This window comes from Nestor notabilis, unplaced genomic scaffold (assembly GCF_000696875.1).
Source record: "Nestor notabilis isolate BGI_N333 unplaced genomic scaffold, ASM69687v1 scaffold8407, whole genome shotgun sequence".
NCBI classification, from domain to species: Eukaryota; Metazoa; Chordata; class Aves; order Psittaciformes; family Psittacidae; genus Nestor; species Nestor notabilis.
In genome coordinates, this window is record NW_009938007.1 from 5,136 (window position 1) to 27,930 (window position 22,795).

At 46.0% G+C, this 22,795-nt stretch overlaps 1 protein-coding gene across 1 annotated transcript in view; it reads left to right on the forward strand.

Moving 5' to 3' along the window:
* The window catches only part of MYO7A (myosin VIIA), a gene marked incomplete at its 5' end in the record, with an annotated part of 30,415 nt that overhangs the window by 4,682 nt on the left and 2,938 nt on the right, over positions 1-22,795 (forward strand). The window contains 21 exon segments of the mRNA XM_010019115.1: positions 1,425-1,514; positions 2,658-2,785; positions 3,864-3,990; positions 6,918-7,037; positions 8,311-8,484; positions 9,810-10,037; positions 11,231-11,401; positions 12,359-12,476; positions 12,744-12,870; positions 12,987-13,156; positions 13,258-13,448; positions 13,985-14,109; positions 14,989-15,146; positions 16,319-16,472; positions 16,568-16,723; positions 17,126-17,231; positions 18,875-18,988; positions 20,049-20,136; positions 20,710-20,816; positions 21,665-21,850; positions 22,596-22,712. Coding sequence (XP_010017417.1) covers positions 1,425-1,514; positions 2,658-2,785; positions 3,864-3,990; positions 6,918-7,037; positions 8,311-8,484; positions 9,810-10,037; positions 11,231-11,401; positions 12,359-12,476; positions 12,744-12,870; positions 12,987-13,156; positions 13,258-13,448; positions 13,985-14,109; positions 14,989-15,146; positions 16,319-16,472; positions 16,568-16,723; positions 17,126-17,231; positions 18,875-18,988; positions 20,049-20,136; positions 20,710-20,816; positions 21,665-21,850; positions 22,596-22,712 — 2,955 coding nt within the window.

Below are 22,795 nucleotides of genomic sequence, written 5' to 3' on the forward strand. Positions count from 1 at the left end.
TTAATCTTGGAGCAGGAAGTTAAGAGTTACCAGGAGATTAAGCTGTGGAAATCCCTACTGCATCCTCAGCGTGTTCTGGGATGTCAGTGGAGGACTTCATCTTAGGACCATTCCCAGATAAGACATCACTCTGGATGAATTGCTGTCTATAGTGCTGATATGCTTTCATCTTTGGCAATTGCTTTATTCAGTAGAACAAGACATTATCTGCTCTTGGCATCTGGACAAGACCCTGCAGCATTTGCAGACGTAAATTAATAAATCTCTGAGTTTTAGAGATGGTTGATATCATTTGGCACTTTCTGTGAATTACCTGAGGAGAGTGGCCTCATCTGGATCATAATCTGTAAAAATACACACCAAGAATCACCTTTCATTCCTCCCACCCAACATTTCTTGCTTGTTTATTACAGAAACAGGCTTTAAGCAACCTGGTCTAGTGGATGGTGTCCCGGCCCATGGCAGGGGGTTGGAACTGGATGAGCTTTAAGGTCCCTTCCAATCCAAACCATTCTATGATTCTATGAAAAAAGGTGTATTTTGGCCAATTGAGACATCAGGTAGTACGGAAGAGAAGGCAATTTTAAGCTGTCATTTGTCTCTGTATTTACATCAGCTCTGCAGGGTGCACAACAGTGCAGAGAGATGTCTGAGCTGACTCCGCCCATGGTGATACGCCAATCCAGGTTTAACGTACCAGCTTGGCTTTATAATGGATATAAACCATCACAGCCGCAGGACTCAAAGTGTTGGTCTGGTGTAAAATCACAGTCTTCAAAGCTGTTTAAATGGAGAGAGGTTAACTGGGTCAGAAAGTGAAGTGATTATCCATGCCATTTTAATCCTACAGCTGACATAAATTTGGTATAAAAGTAGAAAGCCGGCAGTTGATGATATATAGTCAGTGCATGGGTCTGTCCGCATCAAATTTATTCTTCGGAAAGCTCATAGAGTACAGAGGTGGTTAATGGTGAGGAAACCATGATGGGTAGTTACTCTGTCTAGATGACTTCCAGCTCACAAACCTGCTCTGCAAATGGCTTGTCTCAGAGAATGGTCTTGCTCATGCCATTTGTGATATAGGAGCAAGCCTGAATGGCATACAGCAGAACTTGGTGGACCTAGATGGACCAGATGTCAGCTGTGTATTCAATATAACTTTCACCAGACATGCCCAATATGCAATTTGGGTCTGAGGGATGTTCATTGATTATAGAGTATTTACAAATTTCAGAGCCAGACCTGATCTCTTGCGGGGCACAGGAACATGGGTTTACTATTCTGGTTCCCACCAGCCTCTGAAGTATCTCCATCTCCGGCCAGCATCAGTGGCCTCCTACAGGAACCCAGGGGAGGCCAGGAGAGCACGTACTTGGCAGGGATCTGTGTCTCACCACATTGCATCCATGCCTCTTGCTTTGCAGAGTACTCACATTGATGGGCACAAGAAGAACAGTGTGCGGCACAAACTGGTCTCCTTAACACTCAAGAAGAAATCCAAACTGACGGAGGAGGTGAGAGGAGACGCTGGGCCGCCTGGCAGCACAAGTGCCGTTGGATTGTCTGCAGCCCTCTCTGACTCTCTTCTGCTTTTCCCTAGACAACATAGAACCAGCCCTCCTCTGGGTTTGGCGCTACCTGTCTCTCTGCCTGAAAGATTTAAGGAGTGTTTAAGGGGAAAGGTTGGCTTCCCGTGTCTCCTTGAGTCATTCTGCACCTCGCGCCGGCCTCCCCTCGGCTCCCGTTCTCCATCCATCCAGCACCTTCCCTCCCCTCTTTCACAGCCCTCCATCCAGCTGCCGACTCCTCTCACCACTCTGTGATGATCTCAATGTTATCCCTGCTTTTAGCTTCCTGCCCTCCACCATGGCATAGGTAGCAGTGGTGGGGTTTCCCACCCGTCCTCTGGTCAGCATTCCCTATGGAAGCAGTTAGCCCAAGCTCAGAGCTTTTGAAAGTCCCATCTCAAAAGAGTGAGAAGCAATAAATCTTTTGGTGGGGTGGGGATGAAAGTAATGCAAAGACATGGATTCAGTCTTCTTTCACACACTACCATGTCCACTTCCAGATCAGGCACCATCTCACCTGGCTATAGCTGCTTGAGAGCAGGAAGATGCTCTCTGAGATAGTCACCCTCCTTCCCACTAGTGTCAGTGGGGTGACCCAATCCAGCTTAATGTAGCTCTGAACACTCTCTGGAAATGGCTATCTTTCTCCAGTAGCTCTAACTGGAGACTGAGTTGACTAGCTGAGACAGAGAGCTCGTAGGTGGACAATTGCCATCCCTGTTTCCACACCAGCACCATGCTTATACGCTTTTGGTTGCATCATTAGAATGGGGAGCAGGTCCATTTTGTCAGTGTTCTAATGATTATTGTAATATGATTGATCAGAGCTGGGATGCAAGGATGCCATTGTAGAAACCCTTGGCAAAGACTAAGCAGGTGGCAGTGTGACTAGAACAGGACCATTTTCAGCTTCACCCATATGTGATTAAAGCCAACAAAGTCAAGCCCTCCCATTGCTGTGAAAGTGCTAGACTGAACTTCTGAGACCCCTCCTGGCTGGCGGAGAGAGCACCACACATTTGGGATGGGGCTGGGGGGGGGATGAAGTAACTGGTTGTACTGAAAGAGAGCAATGTGTCTGGTTGGCAGGTGACAAAGAGACTTCATGATGGTGAGTCCACGCTCCAGGGTAATAGCATGCTTGAAGACCGACCCACCTCCAACCTGGAGAAGCTCCATTTCATTATTGGTAATGGCATCCTCAGGCCAGCCTTAAGGTTAGAAATCAAGACAAAGGCATGAACATGCCATTCTTTCCATTTCTTCTTCCTTGAGCTATTCTTGAGGTATTCAAACAATTTTGCTACTGGGTGCAGCTTTACAAAGCTCTCATTATAGCCTTTTTCTGATTGTGTTGTATAATATGGGCTGGGCTGGATCATGTTCCTTACTGCCCCTATCAGGCCTGATGGAAAGACCATGCAGAGGGACTCAAAAGCTTCTGAAATTGCCAGTGGCTACTGGGTTGTTTTTCTAACACTCACTTTTGTTGTTCACTACCCTTCGTTTTCTATGTTTGTGTGAATATTTTTAATGGTATAGTAATGGAATAACTCAAGTTGTTAAATCAAGCTTTCATAATTGGAAAGTGTCAGATTGAGGCCAACTCCCCATCTTTGGTTCACCCCATTTATGTGTGCATTATAATACAGTCTTTGTTTATGTAGTCTCACACTCTTCTCACTCACACTCATCTACTCACTCCAGGAACAGGGTGAGCATCCTCATCTGATCACCAGCTTCTCTCATTTTCATTTTATCCTCCCAGTTCACCATTAAATCATTAACATTGCTTTCCTGCATAAAGTCAGCTCTGAAGGCAGACCTGGTAGTGTCCCATGGGCTTTCCCATGGGATTTGTCAGTGTAACAGGTAGGCTGACATTTTTATTGCCTTCCATGTAGATGAGGAAATATTATTATCCCTTATTTTGCATGTAGACAACTAAGGTTGAAGTCAAAAGTGGACATTAAAACCCAAATTGAGATACCTGTCAATGTATGTGCCTACTTGCACATAAGAGCTGGACAAACCTGCTAGAGCTAATAGTTCCCAACACTTTCACAAAGCAAATTCAGGTGTCTCAAGAGGAACAACCAGCAAATGGAGACTCCCAGCAGATGGCCCTCTATGAAAGGTAGTTCAGGTCACTCTGTTGGCATTCCTGGGAAATCTTTGTAAGAAGCCAGACTAGGCCCCATCATCCAGACACGTGCAGGCAGAGTCCGTGTCTCCCTGTTCCTGTTGAAAACCACCACCTCATTAACTCAAATGCTTTTTTCATTCCTATTGCAGGGATGAAATCTATTGTCAAATCTGCAAGCAGCTGACCCAGAACCCATCCAAAAGCAGCCATGCCAGAGGTTGGATCCTGATGTCCCTCTGTGTGGGATGTTTTGCCCCTTCTGAGAAGTTTGTGAAGGTAAATTGTAGATGATATTTGTCTCATGGATTATCTACCAATGCATTTTCTTTTCCACCCCTGGGACTAGTTTTATTCCCAGGTTTCACAGTGGAAGGAATCCTGGTCTTTATATTTGCCAGGAATGAAAATGATACAAAATTCCTAAGAAAAATGTGCATGATCCCAAGTTCAGTGTCCAAAGTGGATCAGATCACTCCTGGGAACTGATTCTCTCTTTCCTGTGACTCTAAAGGAAATGTAGACAACCAGTTCAGATGATGCCTCCTGCACAGTAGGTGCGTGAAGATGGGATTAAGTGACTTCTGGCAGGGAAGTTGGTTGTGAGAGGCTGCAAGTGGAATCTGCACACCCAGGATAGCCCACATTTCTCCCCTATTTCTCACATGCAAAGGTCTATGCATTCATTCAAGCATCTACTGGCTTTGACAGTACGACCTCAGGCACATCCTTTAACAAAATTGGCAAGGAATAGTACTACACAGCTAATTATAAATATAAAAGATGCACATAGAAAGGGAAGGGTTTAATTTACCTGGCACTATGTTTGCACAGTTGCTCTTCGCATGTACAACTTGCCCTGCCATGTGCCACACTGAAAACATCCAACTCTCAACAGATCTGAACTGTCTGTCTTCCAAATGAGTTACACACCAAGAGTCTGACTAACACCCACTGGACTACTCAAGTCAATCCCATGCCTAAGAGTTTGGCTGCTCAGGGCAAAGGGCTCAGCACTACGTCTTTGCTTTGCTATGGAATAAGACCTCCTTTGTCCCTCTCAGATCTTTGAATATTGGAGCCTGGTCCTGCTCCCAATCCTTCTGGAGACAAAAATGTTCCATTAATTCCCATAAATATCAGATCAGGTACTGGGTCCTCAGCACTGAAAGAGCTGAAGCCAGGAATAGAAATCCCTCCTTCATTCTTGTCAGCATGAAATCTAATAAAGGAGATAAATCACTGGCAAAGTGGCAGAAAATGGAATTAAGTCTGGAAATGAGAGCTGAGGAAGTGTGTCACAGGAGGTTGCGTGGGTTTAAATCTTTAATAGCAGGAGATTATTTGAGGTGAGTTTAGCACTTCTCAGAAATCATTTATGGGCAGCTATGGAGACTCAGACATAGAATCATGGAATAATTGAGGTTGGAAGAGACCTTTAAGGCTCATCTAGTCCAACCCCTCCTTCAATAAGCAGAGACATTTCCAACTAGATCAGGTTCCTCAGAGCCCTAACCAACCTGACCTGGAATGTTTCCAAGATGGAACATCTACCACCTTTCTGGGCAAACCGTGCCAGTGTTTCACATATTCCTCTGCCCAAAATTGTGGTCCATGCTGAAATAAGTGGCAATATACCCAACTATTTTGGAAAGGGTTTATATTAATTCCATGTTTATTCATCACCCTTTTGCACCTTGGGCTGTTGGAGATCATAGGCAGCCTGTGGTGACTGAAAATCCTTGAGTATGAGTGCAAACAACACTTGCAGCAGCCCACACTGTGGTTACCTTTCAAGGCTCCAGTCTTGCAGACAGACAGTGACTTGGGCAATGACTTGGAGCTCCTCTGAAGCCATTGTGGTTATCCATAGGGACACCATTGGCACCTTCCATCTGAAAGTGTTGTATTGCACAGGGCTTTGAGCACCCTGGTCTAGTGTGAGGTGTCCCTGCCCGTGGCAGGGGGTAGGAACTAGATGAGCTTTAAGGTCTGTTCCAAACCAAAAAATCCTGTGATTCTATGATTCAAAAGAGTCAATTAGAACTGAATATTTTGAGAAGGATTTAGCTGAAAATGAGAAGGTCTTTGATTTATTTTCCTGCTCCCAACAAGGAAGGTCACTCTTAGACATTTTTATCACATTATATGCAAAGCATGGGTCAGGACACATTAGCACTCCTGTTCTTTGTACCTGTCTTTCAAATAATACTGACTTTGTTGGGAAGGTTCCATCACAAGGAAGGAGAAATACAGAAAACATTCAATTACATAGTTCATTATTAACAGCATAATCAAAACAACACTTCTACACAGCATCAGCTGCTTGTAATCATTTACAACAGCTCCCACGCATATAACCTGGCTCTATTATCTAGTTATTTCAGAGTATTATAAAAGTTATTATTAACAGAGATATCTGTCTCTCTACCCATGTTATTTATGGACTGGCAGTGTGATAGAGCAGTCTGTGTTACTAAAGGAGCAGATATGTGTTATCACACAGAGAACTCTTCATCTTTCTATGAAGTCTCTCTGAAAGACATGATTTAGAGAACTATAACTCTTAGCTACCAAGATATTTATTAAGTCTTTCATATTTTGGAATTCACTGGATTTAATTGCCTCTGTGGAAAATGTGGTTGTATTTTAACATAGAGTGAAGTGTTTCAAATTCTGGTTTAGTATCTTCTAAAATGCAGTTTAAAGTCTGACTAAAGAAACATCTGTTTAATGTCACTGTGAAAGATCATTTGTACAGGCAGCTAAGTGGCATTTGCTTACAATTCCCCTGGATCCTTCCCATTCCCCTGGATCGTTATCATTATATGTCTTTTTCATTCACTCCCATCTTTTTGGCCAACGCTCAGTAACATTTTATAATACATCCTTAAATTACAGAGATAGAAATCAGAAATAGCAGGAACAGAAAACTGCTGCACTGGCTTTGATCAAAGGTCTGTCAAGGCTGGTATCTTATCTCCACAAGGCCAGAAATGTGCAGTACAAGAAAAAGTCAAGGGTGCAGAGTGTCCTACACCCTCCCAGCTTCCAGCAATGTGATGTAGGAACGTCCTGAGCCTGAGTGGTATCACTAACATTAGTCCCAGAGGCCTTTTCTCCAATAGAACATTGCTTTTGAACCTCTGCAAGTACTTGGCCTCAAGAGCCAATGTTCTAACCAATGTGTTCCTTGCCACCAACAGTATTTAAGGAACTTCATCAATGGAGGCCCCCCGGGTTATGCTCCCTATTGTGAAGAGAGGCTGAGGAGGACGTTTGCCAATGGGACAAGGACACAGCCACCCAGCTGGCTGGAGCTGCAGGTATGAGCCCCTCCATCCCCTCCCCAGGCAGCTGGGGCTCAGGGTTGAAGCCTTTCACTATCGCAGGAACCACATCTCAAGCAGGACAAAAAGTAGGGCAACAGAATGCCTATTTCTTCCAAGAATGTTCAAGTATTTCAAAGACACTGCATTTCACATGCATCCTGGCTTTGCTCCAGAGTGTGTTTTAGATCAATCCTTTTGGCTACATCAATACTTGTAAATTAAATGTGCTCAAGAGTGCTCTCCGACATTGAGGCCAGCTGGCATGGAGCAAACCAGCATCTATGCTAGGAAACAGCCTTGCAGACGAAAGTGGCTGCAGGCAAACAAACTGCCTACTGAGAATGGTCCCTGGGACTTGTCTGGGGATAGCTGTAGCTGGAACAGGCAGTCTGTGCATTAATTGCTCGTTTTCTATACTGGTTTACTAGCATAGACAACTGTGCTCCAGTGCCCAGGAGCATTCCCAAGCATGCACTGGATTAGGCACTTTGATGATTGAACATATTAAATTAGAAATCTGTGATTTCCAAGTGCTTTCAGTACCTGACTGTGCATTATCATAGAATCGTAGAATGGTTTGGGTTGGAAAGGACCTTAAGATCATCCAGTCCCAACCCCCTGCCATCACCTTCCACTAGAGCAGGTTGCTCCAAGCCCCTGTGTCCAACCTGGCCTTGAACACTGCCTGGGATGGGGCAGCCACAGCTTCTCTGGGCATCCTGTGCCAGCGCCTCAGCACCCTCACAGGGAAGAGCTTCTGCCTTATACCCACCCTGACCTTCCCCTGTTTCAGTTTGAACCCATCATCCCTTGTCCTGTCACTCCAGTCCCTGATGAAGGTCCCTCTCCAGCATCCTTGTAGCCCCCTTCAGACACTGAAGCTGCTCTGAGGTCTCCACGCAGCTTCTCTTCTCCAGGCTGAACAGCCCCAATGTTCTCAGCCTGTCTCCATACGGGAGCTGCTCCAGCCCCTGATCATCCTCGTGGTCTCCTCTGGACTTGCTCCAACAGCTCCATGTCCTTCTTACATTGAGGACACCAGAACTGCACCCAGTGCTGCAAGCAGGGTCTCACAGAATCAGAGCAGAGGGGCAGGATCACCTCCTTCAACCTGCTTAAAAGAATGTGCTGATAGTATTGAAAAGCAGTTAGTCAGGGGGATCGGGAGTTAGACGACTGTTACCACAGCGGGGTGGAAGCATACGTACGTAGTCTCGATGGGATTGAAATGCACATGCCTTTATAAAGTCTGACTTTAATCCATTAGGCAACCAAGTCCAAGAAACCAATCATGCTGCCTGTCACATTTATGGATGGGACAACAAAAACGCTGCTGACTGACTCGGCAACAACTGCTAAAGAGCTCTGTAATTCCTTGGCCGACAAAATCAGCCTGAAGGACCGATTCGGCTTTTCACTTTACATTGCACTTTTTGACAAGGTATATCTTAAGTTATCTATCTTCATGATTAGCTCTATGAGAGAAGAGGAAGGTTTTTGCCACCACAGATCTTCCAGAGGGCAGAAGGGATATTTCTACAGTGCAAGTTCCAGCATGTTTTTCACATTAAGAGTAGTCAAATGCTGGAGCAGGGTTGTAAGAGACACCATAAAATCTCCTTCTTTTGAGCTATTCAGAATCTAACAGGAGAAGGCAAAGAGCAACCTGGTCAAAGATGGACCTGCTCTAATCAGTGAGCTGGAGCAGAAACCTCCAGAAAGGCCATTCAACCTCCATCATTCTGTGGTGCTCTGCTCTTGCTCTCAGTCGAGCTACTTTGAAGTGAACTTCAAAAAGTCAGGATTTGTATGAAAAGGAGCAACTACATTTAATTGAAACCTATTGGTTGAAATCAAGCTTCCAAAATGAGCTAAAATCCAAACTGCCGTAACTCCATTGGCATTTAACCAGGTTTGTTTAACCTAAAAACTCACCTTTTTCAGAAAATAAAGGTGAGCATAAATGAAAAGGGAAACCAGAGCTGGGATAAAACTTCACCAGGTTTGACAGTAGCTGCCAACCAATGAAATAGACCTATTCCTACAGCTACTGTGTGAGAGTATTAAGTATATTCTCCCCTCCAAATGTGGCCTCCTCTGCCTGTAGGTGGAGAAGAAAATGGTTTCTACTCTATTTTCTTGGTCTTTTTTGAGGGGACATTAATCCAGGGATGTTCACTCCAAGGATATATAGTGCATTAGAGCTCCATGCCAAACCACAGTGAGAATACAAAAAGGATAAATCTTTTGTAACAGGACAGGCTTTTTATTCTGCTTTATTTAGCATGGTTAGATCCAAGTCCATGACTTTGATAGAGGGACTTTCAATACACAGTATGAATAAACAATACTATAATGTGATGTAACAGTACCAATAATGGGACTGTTGGCTCTGCTAACTCAAGTTGATGCTCTCCTTTCATTCTGGATGGGAAACTGGGGCTCAAAACAAAATGGCTTGCCTAGCTATGCTGTAGACATATTCAATCTTGGCTGCGTAGTGGAAATATATATTTTGATTCATTTTGATTATAAAAGAAGTCTGGATGAAAGACTCTGAGGTAGAGACCTCTACCTAGAAAGGTCAGCATTTAGTTGGGTGAATCATAGAATCACAGAATGGTTTGGGTTGGAAATGACCTTAAGACCATTTAGTTCCAGCCCCTTGCCACAGGAAAACCTTCCGCTAGACCAGTTTGCTCCAAGCCCCATCCAACCTGGCCTTGAACACTGCAGGGATGCCCCATTTCCCTCTGCCCTGACCAGGTGTCCTCGCTGGGGAGCGGCAATGACCATGTGATGGACGCGGTGTCTCAGTGTGAGCAGTACGCCAAAGAGCAGGGAGCGCAGGAGCGCAACGCGCCGTGGAGGCTCTTCTTCAGGAAGGAGATCTTCACCCCTTGGCACAACCCGAATGAGGACAATGTGGCCACCAATCTCATTTACCAGCAGATTGTGCGAGGGGTCAAGTTTGGGGAGTACCGGTGCGACAAGGTACGTGGCCTCAGCTGTGGTCTGGTCCTACATGTGTCCTCAGCATGGTGAATTTCACCAAAGAGGATGAGAAGTCTTCCTCTCAACACCTACTAGCCTGGGGATTATGGTGTTCACTTGGGAAACTTAAGCCAGAGTAACCAAATCCTCTTGGCTGGGGACAGGCTGGATGTTCCCATGTGCTGCATGAGCACTCTTAGCTGGCGAATTTTGCATGGGAGAGTGAATGGCCACTTCATCCATCAGCCTCAGTTTGGAGGGCCACATGTAGTCTGTAACCAGATCACCAGATCAGGAGTACACAGCAGGATCCTGCTTGGTGAATCCTGCTAAGCCTTAGACATGAGAGATGCTTTTCAGGATACCCAGACCTCTGCCATGCAAAACAACCCCAGTGATGCTGCCATAGGCTGAAGGGACATTGGCAGCAGAAACCTACATTTCCAGCCTCTGGGAGCTAACAAAATTGTTCCAGTGTCACTGAAATGAGTGACATTATGTTTGAAATCATCCAGGTGTCAAGTTTGAGACATGTCTCTTACCCAACACCTAATCATCCTCCTGTGGTCCAGTAGAGTCCCATCACCTTGGGAACTAAATCATCTTTCCCAATCTATATCTCATTAATTGCAGCTATTTTATCCTACCAGAACTCCTGTTCTTTCTTCCTCCTCCTCTCTTGCTACCACTCTCCTTGTGCTATTATCATCTCAGTACTTCTATTATGTCATCCCAAAAGTGCTTGGAATGTAGCTGCACCGAAGGATGTTTTACGGTTCTGCATCATACACAGGTTCTTCAGTTGCTGGGGTTCTCAAGTACAAGGGATGATGGATACATGCAGTTTTCAACCATTAAACTCTGTCTACCACAGCAAAATCACCCACTGCTGATTGCAGCAGCAGACTGAACTGCAAGGAAGGGCTACAAAGAACATGTTCACACACTGTACAGGGTTGCATAGTGCTTGTCAATGGACATGTTAAGGCTTAATCACAGCTTTTAGTGGTCCATCTTCTGAATTTTAGATGTGCAAAAAGCACTGGTGAAGTTCTACTGCAAAGAAGCATCCCCACACCATTCTGAAGGAGCCGTACATCCAATCTCCACAAAGAGCTCCTTGAGTGCTAGAGGATGGATGTTGAAGTGATGGCCTGGTAATAGCATTAACTTGGCTTGTTTGGCTACCACAGGAAGAAGACCTGGCAGAACTGGCTTCCCAGCAGTACTACGTGGACTATGGGTCAGAAATGGTACTGGAAAGGCTTCTAAATCTAATTCCATCCTACATCCCAGACAGAGAGATCACAGCTTCAAAAACAGTGGAAAAATGGGCTCAGCTCATTATAGCTGCACATAAAAAGGTGGGTAAAATACATCACCTATGGGCAAGGACCAAGTCAGGCTTTGATAGCTTTGTCCAGTATCAGCTCTTAGCCTGGCCTGAAGATAAATCAAAGACAAAAGGCAGGTTTTGTACTAGGTGTATGCAGTTTTACCACTAGTTTTGAGGCAAGATCTGACAGAAGAAGACAACCTGTGAGAAGCAAAATGCCATCTCTGTGTTCCTGTTACACAGGATTCTGGTGTTACTGGTTGCATTACAGTGGTGGTTCATGTCTCCAGGCAATGTCAGGACCTGATTGTGCCAGGCATTCTACAAAACCTCTCTGACTTCCCTTAGAACATTTGTGACACCTTCCATAACTCATTACTCATAACTCATGACCTGTCATGAGGGTTGGTCATCCAGGCATGAGAAGTGGCATTTATTTGACAGCAGGAAGCAGCTTCAGATTAAGACCTCTAAAATGTAAGCATCTCGACACATGTTAGGAGTCTCACCTCCCATTACTGTCAATGGAGACCCAGGGATGCAATTCACTTGGATCTTGTAGGTCCTCCATCAGCCTGTCAGCTACATACAGAAGTGTCAGGTATCTGAGGATGTCCTAAATAAAGCTAGATATCTGTTCTTAAGGGCAGTTGAGTGTCTCTTTCCAGCTAAAGGATTGTCAAGCTGAAAGGTAGACCTCAAGGATACCCAGAGTTAGCTGAAATGAATCTCACCCAGATTGGTCATTCCAGATGCTTTTCCAGTCTTCTCAACATCTAATTATTCCCTGAAGTGGGAAGCAAAAACCAGCACTTTGTCCAAACTCTCATTTGTTCCTGTAGGACTTTGTCTCTTAGCCACATTGAGACCTCAATTAATATTAGATCCAGGATCTTCAGGTGACATTAATTGGTTTTGTTTTCTCTCATCCTAGATATAACTGGATTTTTTGCTTCATGTAGGTTGTGGTTTGCTTTGTCTGCAGGGAATTTATACTCAGAAGAGGGCAGACCCCAAGAAAGTCAAGGAAGAGGTGGTGGATTTTGCACGTTTCAAGTGGCCTTTGCTGTTTTCTCGATTCTATGAAGCCTTCAAATTTTCAGGTGAGTCAGTAGAGCACATCCATGAAGCACAGGGTGCTCCATAGCAAAAGGAAGGAGAGACAGGGACTCCACAGCCAAGAAGACTTAATGGACCATCTAGCTGGACATTTTTGCATCCTGATTAGCAATGGCTCAAGCTATGATTCTATTCCTCTTACGAAAAATAACACTGAGATTTTTGATCATTGCATCCTCCTTTGAAATGCACAGATTTGCTATATCCTAAAACACTTCATGAACTGATTGTGTGTCTTGTCTCCAATCCAGGGCCAAGCCTGCCTAAAAATGATGTGATTGTAGCTGTCAACTGGACAGGGGTCTACTTTGTGGATGAACAGGAGCAGGTTCTCTTAGAGCTCTCTTTCCCAGAGATCACGGCTGTATCAAGCAGCAGGTAAGGAGGAACAGACTTAGCTGGTAATCTCCCCATAGACTGGTCTTATTCCAGGCTTTGCCTCTTGGTGCCATTGCTTTTTGGTTTCTTATGTCTCCTATAAAAATATATCTCAGAGGGGGAAAGCTGCAAGGGCAGAGTTTCACCTTGGCCACCATTAAAGGCGATGAATACACTTTCACCTCCAACAACTCAGAGGATATCCGAGATCTGGTGGTGACCTTCCTTGAAGGACTAAGGAAAAGATCCAAGTATGTGGTCTCTCTCCAAGATAACCCAAACCCTGGTAAGTAAATGGCACAGCCCAGTGGTGAACACAGAGATAGATTAATTATTCCAAAGGGATTGGGAAAAAATAATCAAACTAATGGTTGTTTTTTCTTGTAGTGGGAGAAGAATCTGGGTTCCTCAGCTTCCTCAAAGGAGACCTCATAGTTCTGGACCAGGACACAGGAGAGCAAGTGATGAACTCAGGGTGGGCTAATGGGTTCAATGAACGGACCAAGCAGAGAGGGGATTTCCCAACTGATTCAGTCTACGTCTTGCCCACAGTCACCATGCCTCCGCTGGAGATCGTGGTAAGCTGTCTTAGAGTGGCACCACTTGATAGAGTGACATGAGGAGGTCAAAGCTTTCCTGTAGAGCTTAGATCTGTCCAGAGTCCCTTGATGATAAGGTGGAAACCAAAGTAGCTGAGAGAGGTGGCAAGGTGTTCACGGCAGAAGTGGTCTGAGCTTTTCTTCTTTCTTGTTGCTTTGAACACCACAAGCTTGTGACTTGGAATATCCATGAATCGTGCTAGATCCCTCCAGCTGATTACTTGAAGGTGTATTTGGGGTTGGAGGGAATCACTACATTCATGTATGGAGCTGTGGGATCCAAAGCACATTATCTTCATCAGAAAATGATCCACACTATGGGAACATTTGCTATTCCGTGCATTAGTGACTGAGAATGGCACAGAGAAATGACAGTTGCATTAACTGGGTTTAATGGGTTATTCTCATTTACTCTCTGTTCTTCTTTACATTTTGTATCTGCTTCCTCTCTCTGAACACATCAGATATATCTTATATCAAATATACTGGGTGACAGAGACCTTTTCATCCCACAGGCACTGGTCACGATGACCCCTGACCAACGCCAAGACGTTATCAGGACCTCTCAGCTGGCAATTTCAGACAGTGAAGAGAGAGTAAAGCCATACACCTTGGAGGAATTCTCCTATGATTATTTTAGGTGATTTTTTAAACCATCCTCAAAAATTACAGGAATAGGAATCCATGTCCGGGTAGTTTTGGAATCAGGAAGTTTTTGGCTACTGGCAAAGACTGAATATCCCCTTATATGACTTTGTACAACTGAAACCTCCAGTTTAGGTCATGGCATTTGAGCTGAAGGTTTTCCACAGACAAGATACTGGATTTCTTCAGATTGGCTCCACACATGTACAACAGAGTGAAAATTAATATGTGGGAGGCTGTGCTTAGTGGTCTGATACTCCTTTTGTATGACCTCATACACAGCCTCAGACCGTATAAGCAGTAGTTGAATTAGGTGTGGGCATTTTCATCTCATCTCCAAAGATTTAAATGTGCACCACTGCTGGAAGCAGCGGAGCAGACTGATCCCAAAACTCTCACTTCCATTCAGACGGGCTGGCAATCCAAACAAGGAGGCCAGATCCTCTGGGATGTCTTCACCCTAGTGGGCTTGTTCTGCTAGGCATGATTCTTCCAGTGTTGCTGCCCTGAGCATCCATTGCCATCATCCTTGCTTTTGTGATCAGAAGGTTTTTGGGGTAGGGAAGGTTGCTTTGGTGTCAGTACTTGGGTCTGGTCCTTAAGGGACTTTTCTGAGCCCTAGGAAAGTACAAATGGTTCTCTTTGAGCAGAACTGGAGCTGGACACTTGCTTAGCTGTGTCTCTCCAAAATGCATCTACTGTGGAAGGCTGTAGCCCTTATCAGTGTGGATGCAAACTGTGAAGTCCTATTTGGTATAAGAGCTCATTAACCAGGTGCTGTAACCAACCTTCCCAGGTGAAACATTGGCCACAAACTGTCCCTTTTACCCCTGTAACCTCTCCAACTTTCCTCTTGCTTTGCCTTTGCCACCAGGCCCCCTCCCAAGCACACCCTCAGCCGGGTCATGATCACCAAGAGCCGTGGGAAGGACAAGCTGTGGTGTTACACCCGTGAGCCCATCAAACAGCCACTGCTGAAGAAGATCCTGGGCAGTGAGGAGCTGTCCCAAGAAGCCTGCATGGCCTTCATTGATATCCTTCCACTGCCTGGGGAAGCCTTTGGTCACCAGGTCTAACAGGGAATGGGCTAATCAGGCTCTTTAGGGCCCCAAGCAGAGCCATGGGGAGGTTTGTGGTCCCTCTTAAGGGCTTTGGGACCATGTCACAGGCTTGGAGATGGGTCTGATGCTGAAATCTGTGCTCCAGCATCCTTGAGATCTGAGAAGTGCCTACTTAATCAATGAGAGCCAGGGAACAAGTTATTGGGTCCTGCTGGTCCCCACTGCTTAGTAGTTAACCCACCAGCTCTGTTCTGGCTTCTTTCAGCTATGTCTTTCCAAAATGCTATGGCCCTAACTAATGGGGATACAAACCAGTCCACGTGGCCTCAGGGACAGGGTTTGATGCCTGAATATCCCTTATTTGGCACAAAGTACACAGCATGGGAGAGAGGAGCTGTGTGCAGACAGATCCAATCTGTTGAAGTAGCCTTTATCTTTTTGTGAGGCTTTGCCCTACGAGACAAGCTTCATGGTTTGAACAGTTCTGTTGGTAGAACCTGGTTACTGATTATTATTACACTATTGCTGCTACTACTGGGTTCCTCTTACTAGCAAATAATAACAGGAGGAGGAATTAAAAGAACTGTCAAAAATTAAGGGGACTTTTGCAATTTTATCCTTTTCCTTTTGCTGTATTGTATACATTAATTCAGAAAATATGTTCTCATGCAGAATAGTTGCAATATGGCATGATGGTGATCACCAAGGTTTGGTGGACTTGGCAGACCTGGGGTAAAGGTTGAACTTGATGATCATAAAGGTCTCTTCCAACTTAGCTGATTCTCTGATTCTATCATTTGATTTATGTCACTTCAGCTTCACTGGTGTCTGACTGGCTAAAAATTAGCTCTTTCACAGTGGTACCTGTATGTGTGATCAGGTAACCCGTTATCACATCCAGCTTTCTTAGTTCCACATATCCAGACCTCAAAACAGTTCCTTCAACTTGAGATGATACATGATAAAAGGAAAGAACCTGCTGGACGTCTCCTAAAGCAATTTAAAGCCTTTACCATACTCTGTGCCCCCTCCACCAAATTACAGGCACTTCTTTAGTCATGTGTAGGATGTCTTTAATCACATCATCAACACCAGGGCTTCCCCAGCATGCCAATTAGCTGATCCTTGACTCCCACCTCCCACCAGTGCTGAAGTACATGGGTGACTACCCATCCAAAAGGACCCGCTCTGTTAATGAGCTGACAGACCAAATATTTGAAGGTGCCTTGAAAGCTGAACCCCTGAAGGATGAAATCTACTGCCAGACCCTGAAGCAGCTCACAGACAACCACATCAAGTAAGAGCTGTTCATTCTCATTGGTCCAAATACACCAGCACATGTTGGGCAAAGCAGATCTCAGCTTCTTTCCTCCTGGCTTTCTCCTCATGTAGGTACAGTGAAGAGAAAGGCTGGGAGCTGTTGTGGTTGTGTACAGGCCTTTTCCCTCCGAGTAACATCCTCCTGCCCCACGTCCAGAGGTTCCTGCAGTCCCGGAAACATCACCCCTTGGCAGCAGACTGCATCCAGAGGCTCCAAAAAGCCCTGAGGTACATCACCAAAAGGTCTTTTAGCTCTAATGATGCCACAGCATCCAAATACTTGTGAGAAAATATAAGTAGGTGATATTTTGGTGGCTGGGGGGACAGGAAGAGCTCACAGCCTCCCTCTGTGTTCCATCAAGCTGAACAAAAGGGACGTTGGGTGGAGGATAACTGTGTAAAAGAAGCTAGAACTTAAGTTGACGTTGACAAGGTCCTCTCCAGTCAGCCACAATCAAAGCAAATACACAGTCCCCATTACAGTTTTTCTTTCTTCTTTTTAGGAGGCAAAAAAACTAGTACCAAGAAAGTAACTGAAGTTACTTAAAAAAGAATATGTGTTAAAATGGAAGATTTAAACAAAGGATTCTTGCTCTGATGCTGTGGCACTTGCCACCTCCTGTTTTGCAGGAATGGATCCAGGAAGTACCCGCCCCACCTGGTAGAAGTGGAAGCCATTCAACACAAAACCACCCAAATTTTCCACAAGGTTTACTTCCCTGATGACACCGATGAGGTAAATACAGGAGAAGGAAATTCTTCTTTTCTGATAGGATGACTGTCAGTTTCCTTAGTAAAATATCAGAAGTTAATACTGGTTCTGATTCAGAAAGATTCAGCCTTTCCAGAAGACTCTGGACTGGAGCAGTGTAAGGGAAACGCATCCTTCTCTACCCCAACCTGCTCAGGGGGTTGATTTACTGCAATTCATGTTTTTCAAGACATGGGTGCTGTGCTGGTGTTCACTGGAGGCTTCACAGTAGGACCCCAGTAAGAAGGAAACCATGTGGGTTCATCTCCCTTCACTTACAGTAGTTCACAAGCCTTGGATATCAGTTATTGCAGCCTAGACCAATAGATATTGTCCACCCAACTATATACCCAACAGGGTACCATGATGGGGCTCCCCAGGGACTAAGCAGACTATGGCAGCACTGTCAAGTAGGTAACTGAAATGATACTTTCTGACCTGGGATGACACAGAAATCATAGTGCACTCAGGAACCTCTCATTAAGCATCTTACATGCTAATAAAGCAGCTAGTTATGTTGATGCCAGGGCATGTTCTTGCAGCTACTGCTGTCTCATGCTACTGATGAGTCCTGCGAGGCTCGCATCTCCCTCTCCATTCATGCCCTTGGGCACAACTAAATTCTTGTATTTCCAAGTTGGTTTATATGTAAAGCAGTGCACACCCATTGAAGGAAAAGGATGATTCTTCTCCTTGTTTACCTCTAATGGAGAGTTGAGAGAACTGCTGGGATTTGAGTATTCTTTTTCACATGACCAGTAATAAACATGACACTGCTTTATAGACATGCATCTGTGTGAGAGCCAGTAGAAGGAGGCAGTGGGATGCACTTGATGAGTTTGCTGTGATCCTTTTGGCCATGGCAGTCACCCAGGTGGACTGGCAGTGTAGCATCATTTCAGTACAATATGCATCTGCACTGAGGAGCTGCTGAACACCAGCAGCACGGAGCTCCAAGCTGGTCTCTCATGGGATGTAGGACATAGGTCCCGGTGGTTTGGTGGTTTAGGCTGACACAGTTGTGCATGTGGTGGTGAGAAGCTTGAATTCCTTACACTGATGCAAACTGAATCTCTTTAAGTGGGCAAAGCAAAACTGAGATGATGTAAATGCTGAGCACAGCTTAAAAGGCAAAACTAGGACAGGGACCTGCATGCAGGTGGGACAGTTCTTTAGGTATCCCATCCACACATAAAGCAGGAGTCATCTCCTGCCAGCCATCTAGAAGTCAGGCACTTGGTCTAAACCAGGCATCTGACTTCATTAGCATCAGTGAAGGGAGAACTGGGACAAATCAGCCTGGCATCTTGCTCTCTCTATTCCCTCAAATAGCTCTGATAGCTCTGAGGTCCAACAGAATAATCTCTTGTATTGCCTGGGGAGCCCCAGATAAGACAGCACAGGGTATAGATAGAGCATCATAGAGCACAACAGTACAGCAATAGCATGATTGAGCTTCTGCAAATGACCCTTCCCATGCTCAGAGCCACAATCCACAATGTCACTTGTTTCACTGGTGGTGGGTATCTAAATCCCTTTGCACATCCGAGCCTGGAGTTCCTCAAAGACAGCATAAAGTGGAAATTAACCTGGAGGTAGCAGTGGTGAGGATCTTCCTTTCTTTGTAGGCATTTGAGGTAGAGTCCAGCACGAAAGCCAAGGACTTCTGCCAGAACATCTCCAACAGGCTGCTCCTGAAGTCCTCTGAGGGCTTCAGCCTCTTCGTCAAGATCTCTGACAAGGTGAGTGATGCACTCAGGGAGACCCATGTGCCAGGGGGTTGACATTGGTGGACCCAGAGCTATCTGCACCCTCACAGGTGAGGTACATTCCCCTGCAAGCAGTGAGGTGCTTCTGAGACAGATCAAACCTGATACAAGTGACATTCTCAGTCGCACAGCCCTGACTTACAGCAACACAAGAGGGACGTGGACCTCCTCAAGCAAGTCCAGAGGAAGCCCCGGAGCTGCTGCGAGGGCTGGAGCAGCTCTGCTCTGGAGCCAGGCTGAGAGAGCTGGGCTGGGGCAGCTGGAGAAGAGAAGGCTCCTGAAGGGGACACCTTAGAGCAGCTCCAGGGCCTAAAGGGGCTCCAGGAGACCTGGAGAGGGGCTTTGGACAAGGGATGTAGGGACAGGCCAAGGGGAATGGCTTGAACCTGCCAGAGGGGAGATTGAGATGAGCTCTGAGGCAGAAGCTCTTCCCTGTGAGGGTGCTGAGGCGCTGGCACAGGGTGCCCAGAGAAGCTGTGGCTGCCCCATCCCTGGCAGTGTTCAAGGTCAGGTTGGACACAGGGGCTTGGAGCAACCTGCTCTAGTGGAAGGTGTCCCTGCCCGTGGCAGGGGGCTAGAACTAGATGATCTTAAGGTCTTTTCCAATCCAAGCCATTCTGTGACTCTGATTTTATGATTGTATGAATTACCCCAAAGGGCTTAAAACACAGACAGGCAAAACCCTTGTAGTCTGTTGCTGAGTCGGGTTTATAAGATAGGATTCAGAAAGAAAAATATGTGGCTTCGAGCTGCTGCAGGCAACTGGGAGAAATCTATGGAGATATTTATCATGAAGGGAAATGAATTGCTCTGGTGAAACAGGAAGCTGCAATCAGGAGTAATGGGAGAAATTAGAGGCAGAGCCTGTGACAAGGTGCTGGCAGTGGCTTTCTCACATCAACAGTTTATAACACATCACTGTAACCAGGGCAAAGCAGTGAGCAACAACTACAGGAGATGGAGCAATGGCCAACCTTGCCTGTGGCCTCTTGCTATTTGCTCAGCCCTTGTAACCATGTGCTGTGTCCCTCAGGTCATCAGTGTGCCCGAGGGAGATTTCTTCTTTGACTTCGTGAGACACCTGACAGATTGGATAAAGAAAGCAAGACCAGCAAAAGATGGTAACCAGCATCTGTTCTCCACTGTGGGTCACATACAGCCCTCCTAGAGCCCTCCAGCCCCTTCAGACAAGGTCAACCACACAGTCTGCCACATCTGTTGGGCCACACTACTGTGCATGTGCTGTCTGCATAGCCCTGGGGACATCACTGGGAGATGCTCTGCTCCATAGACCTGGTCCCTGTGAGGAGCATCTGCAGGTTTGCAGCTCTCCAGGGATAGTTTCAGTGGTGGGATTCATCCCACTTCGCTGCCCACATCCACAATGGAGCTGGCTGCAGCTCTGCTGAATCTACCAGTGGCTGCAAGACAAGGGTGCCTCCAGGGTGCAATTCCTCTGTCCTGCATTAGGCATGAGCTCTATCATTGAATCCAGACATTCCTTCCATTCTACTAAAGCTTTGTAAGGGAAAGATGTGGTTTTCTCTGCAAGGTTAGAGCCCATTTGTCCCTGCAAGGGCCCCTGTCCCTGCAGGTTGTGATGGCACATGGACACCACTGGCTTTTAGGGACACATTGCCAGCTGGTAATCACAGTGTTGCTTTTACATACTTACTCCTGCTTCCCTTGCACAGGTATAGTGCCTTCTCTCACCTACCAAGTGTTCTTCATGAAGAAGCTGTGGACCAACACAACACCTGGAAAAGACTCGATGGCAGACTCAATCTTCCACTATTACCAGGTACTATGGGAGCCTGCAGTAGCAGTGGAGACCTGGGAGGAATTAGGAATTGGTTATGAAGACCTTTTCCATCTGCAGACGGATGAAGTCTTGCATTAAATAGGAAGAACTCTTGCCTTAAATAGAACCCTACAAAGATCACTGTTGAGTTGCATGGCAAGGAGCAGTCGTTATGCAGTTCAGAGTAGTGAGCTCAGCTGGGATTTGGGCCAGTAGGTCTTGGGTAGGCATCAAGAAACACTAGAAAGCATGTCCAGCCTTAGCAAGGAGGCTGAATTCAGAAGCATCCTGAGGGTTTTCAGCCACCTCCATTCATGGAGATGAGCTGTGATGGTCCCATCAGTCAGGTAAGTTACAGTTCTGCTCTTGTTTCTTCTGGGATGGGACCTCCATGTCCCAAAGCTATCTCACACACATACAATCCCTGTGTTCTTGCCTGGATTAAGTAGTTATTCCAATGTGGCTGTATCCCTCAATGCTTGAGTTGGTCAGCTGACATATTTTCAGATACTTGGAAAACTCATTCAATTCCAAGTGGCCATTACTAGGAGTGGATTTCCTGGGATGAGGGAGCAGGAACGAGCCTGCAGTTTCACACACCTGACAGCTAACATGGGGACCTTCCTGTTCCACTTAACTGGAGACTGGTTTAGACCAGAGAGGATCTTTAATGTCTAATATGGTCTCAGCTGAGCAGCCGCCTCTCCACCACAATTAACACAACTGCTATGAGTGTTCCCAGGGCTCAGCCTCTTAAGCAGGGGCTGGGTACCCCTGCAAGCTCCATTTAACACCTGAGAGTGAAGGTCTGTGATCATCTCCTCTGAATCATTCCTTCCTCCATGCAGGAGTTACCGAAGTACCTGCGTGGCTACCACAAGTGCACACGGGAAGAGGTCCTGCAGCTGGCGGCTCTCATCTACCGGGTGAAGTTTGAGGATGACAAGTCCTATTTCCCCAGCATCCCCAAGCTCCTGAAGGAGCTGGTGCCTCAGGACCTCATCCGGCAGCTCTCTCCAGATGACTGGAAAAGGGTAAAACAGCAGCTTGAGTCAAGACCAGTCACTTGTCTGACGTTCAACATTGAAGTGGCGCTGCCAGATTAAGGCAACCCATGGTCCCTCTTGAGTCTTAGCAGAGCTGCAGCCTCCTGAGCATCACCAGGAGGAAGAATTGCATATGTGTGTTCATATACATATGCCTTGCAGTGGGTTTTCTTTGTGCTGCATGTGGCTGTGGTGGTGGATGCAATGTCATATGGACACATGCTGGGAGATGGTCTCATGTAAAGGTGTGTTGTTTAATGCAGGCTACTGAGGAAAGGGGTAATGCTTCCTGCTTTACACAGGGAGAACTCCAGCACAGGTACAGGCAGGTTTAGATCCATAAAATAACAGAGGTATCTCACTTCCAATAGTCATATAAGTCCTTTCTGTTTCCTGGGACTTGAACTCGACCATGTGCCCAACCAGTGAGCTATCAGCTTCTCTGGTTGAAGGTCTCTCAGTCTCCCCTGCTGCATAAATTGGAGGATCAAAACTTATTATCCCTTATAATCCCAAGGAATTTAATGGAGTCACCAGCACAGCTCATCTGAGGAAGAAGGACCTGCGTCGGTTCCAGACCCTGCTCCAGTGACCAACCAGCACTTCTGTGACAGGTTCATTGGAGCAGAGACTAGAACCAACCATCTCTGTAGGGAGTGATGTTCCTTCCCTGCAAACATCCCTGGTGCAAAGTAATGCGAACCCTCCAGCTCTGTTGTGTTCTCTGTTGCAGTCCATCGTGGCATACTACAACAAGCATGCGGGCAAAACAAGAGAAGAAGCCAAGCTTGCCTTCCTAAAGATTATCTTCAAGTGGCCTACGTTTGGATCTGCATTCTTTGAAGTGAAGGTACCTGCCCTGCTTGGGGGTTCTCTGGCAGCTTTTAGCCAAGGCCAGGAGACCCATATCACAGAGGGGTTACAGGTAGGGAG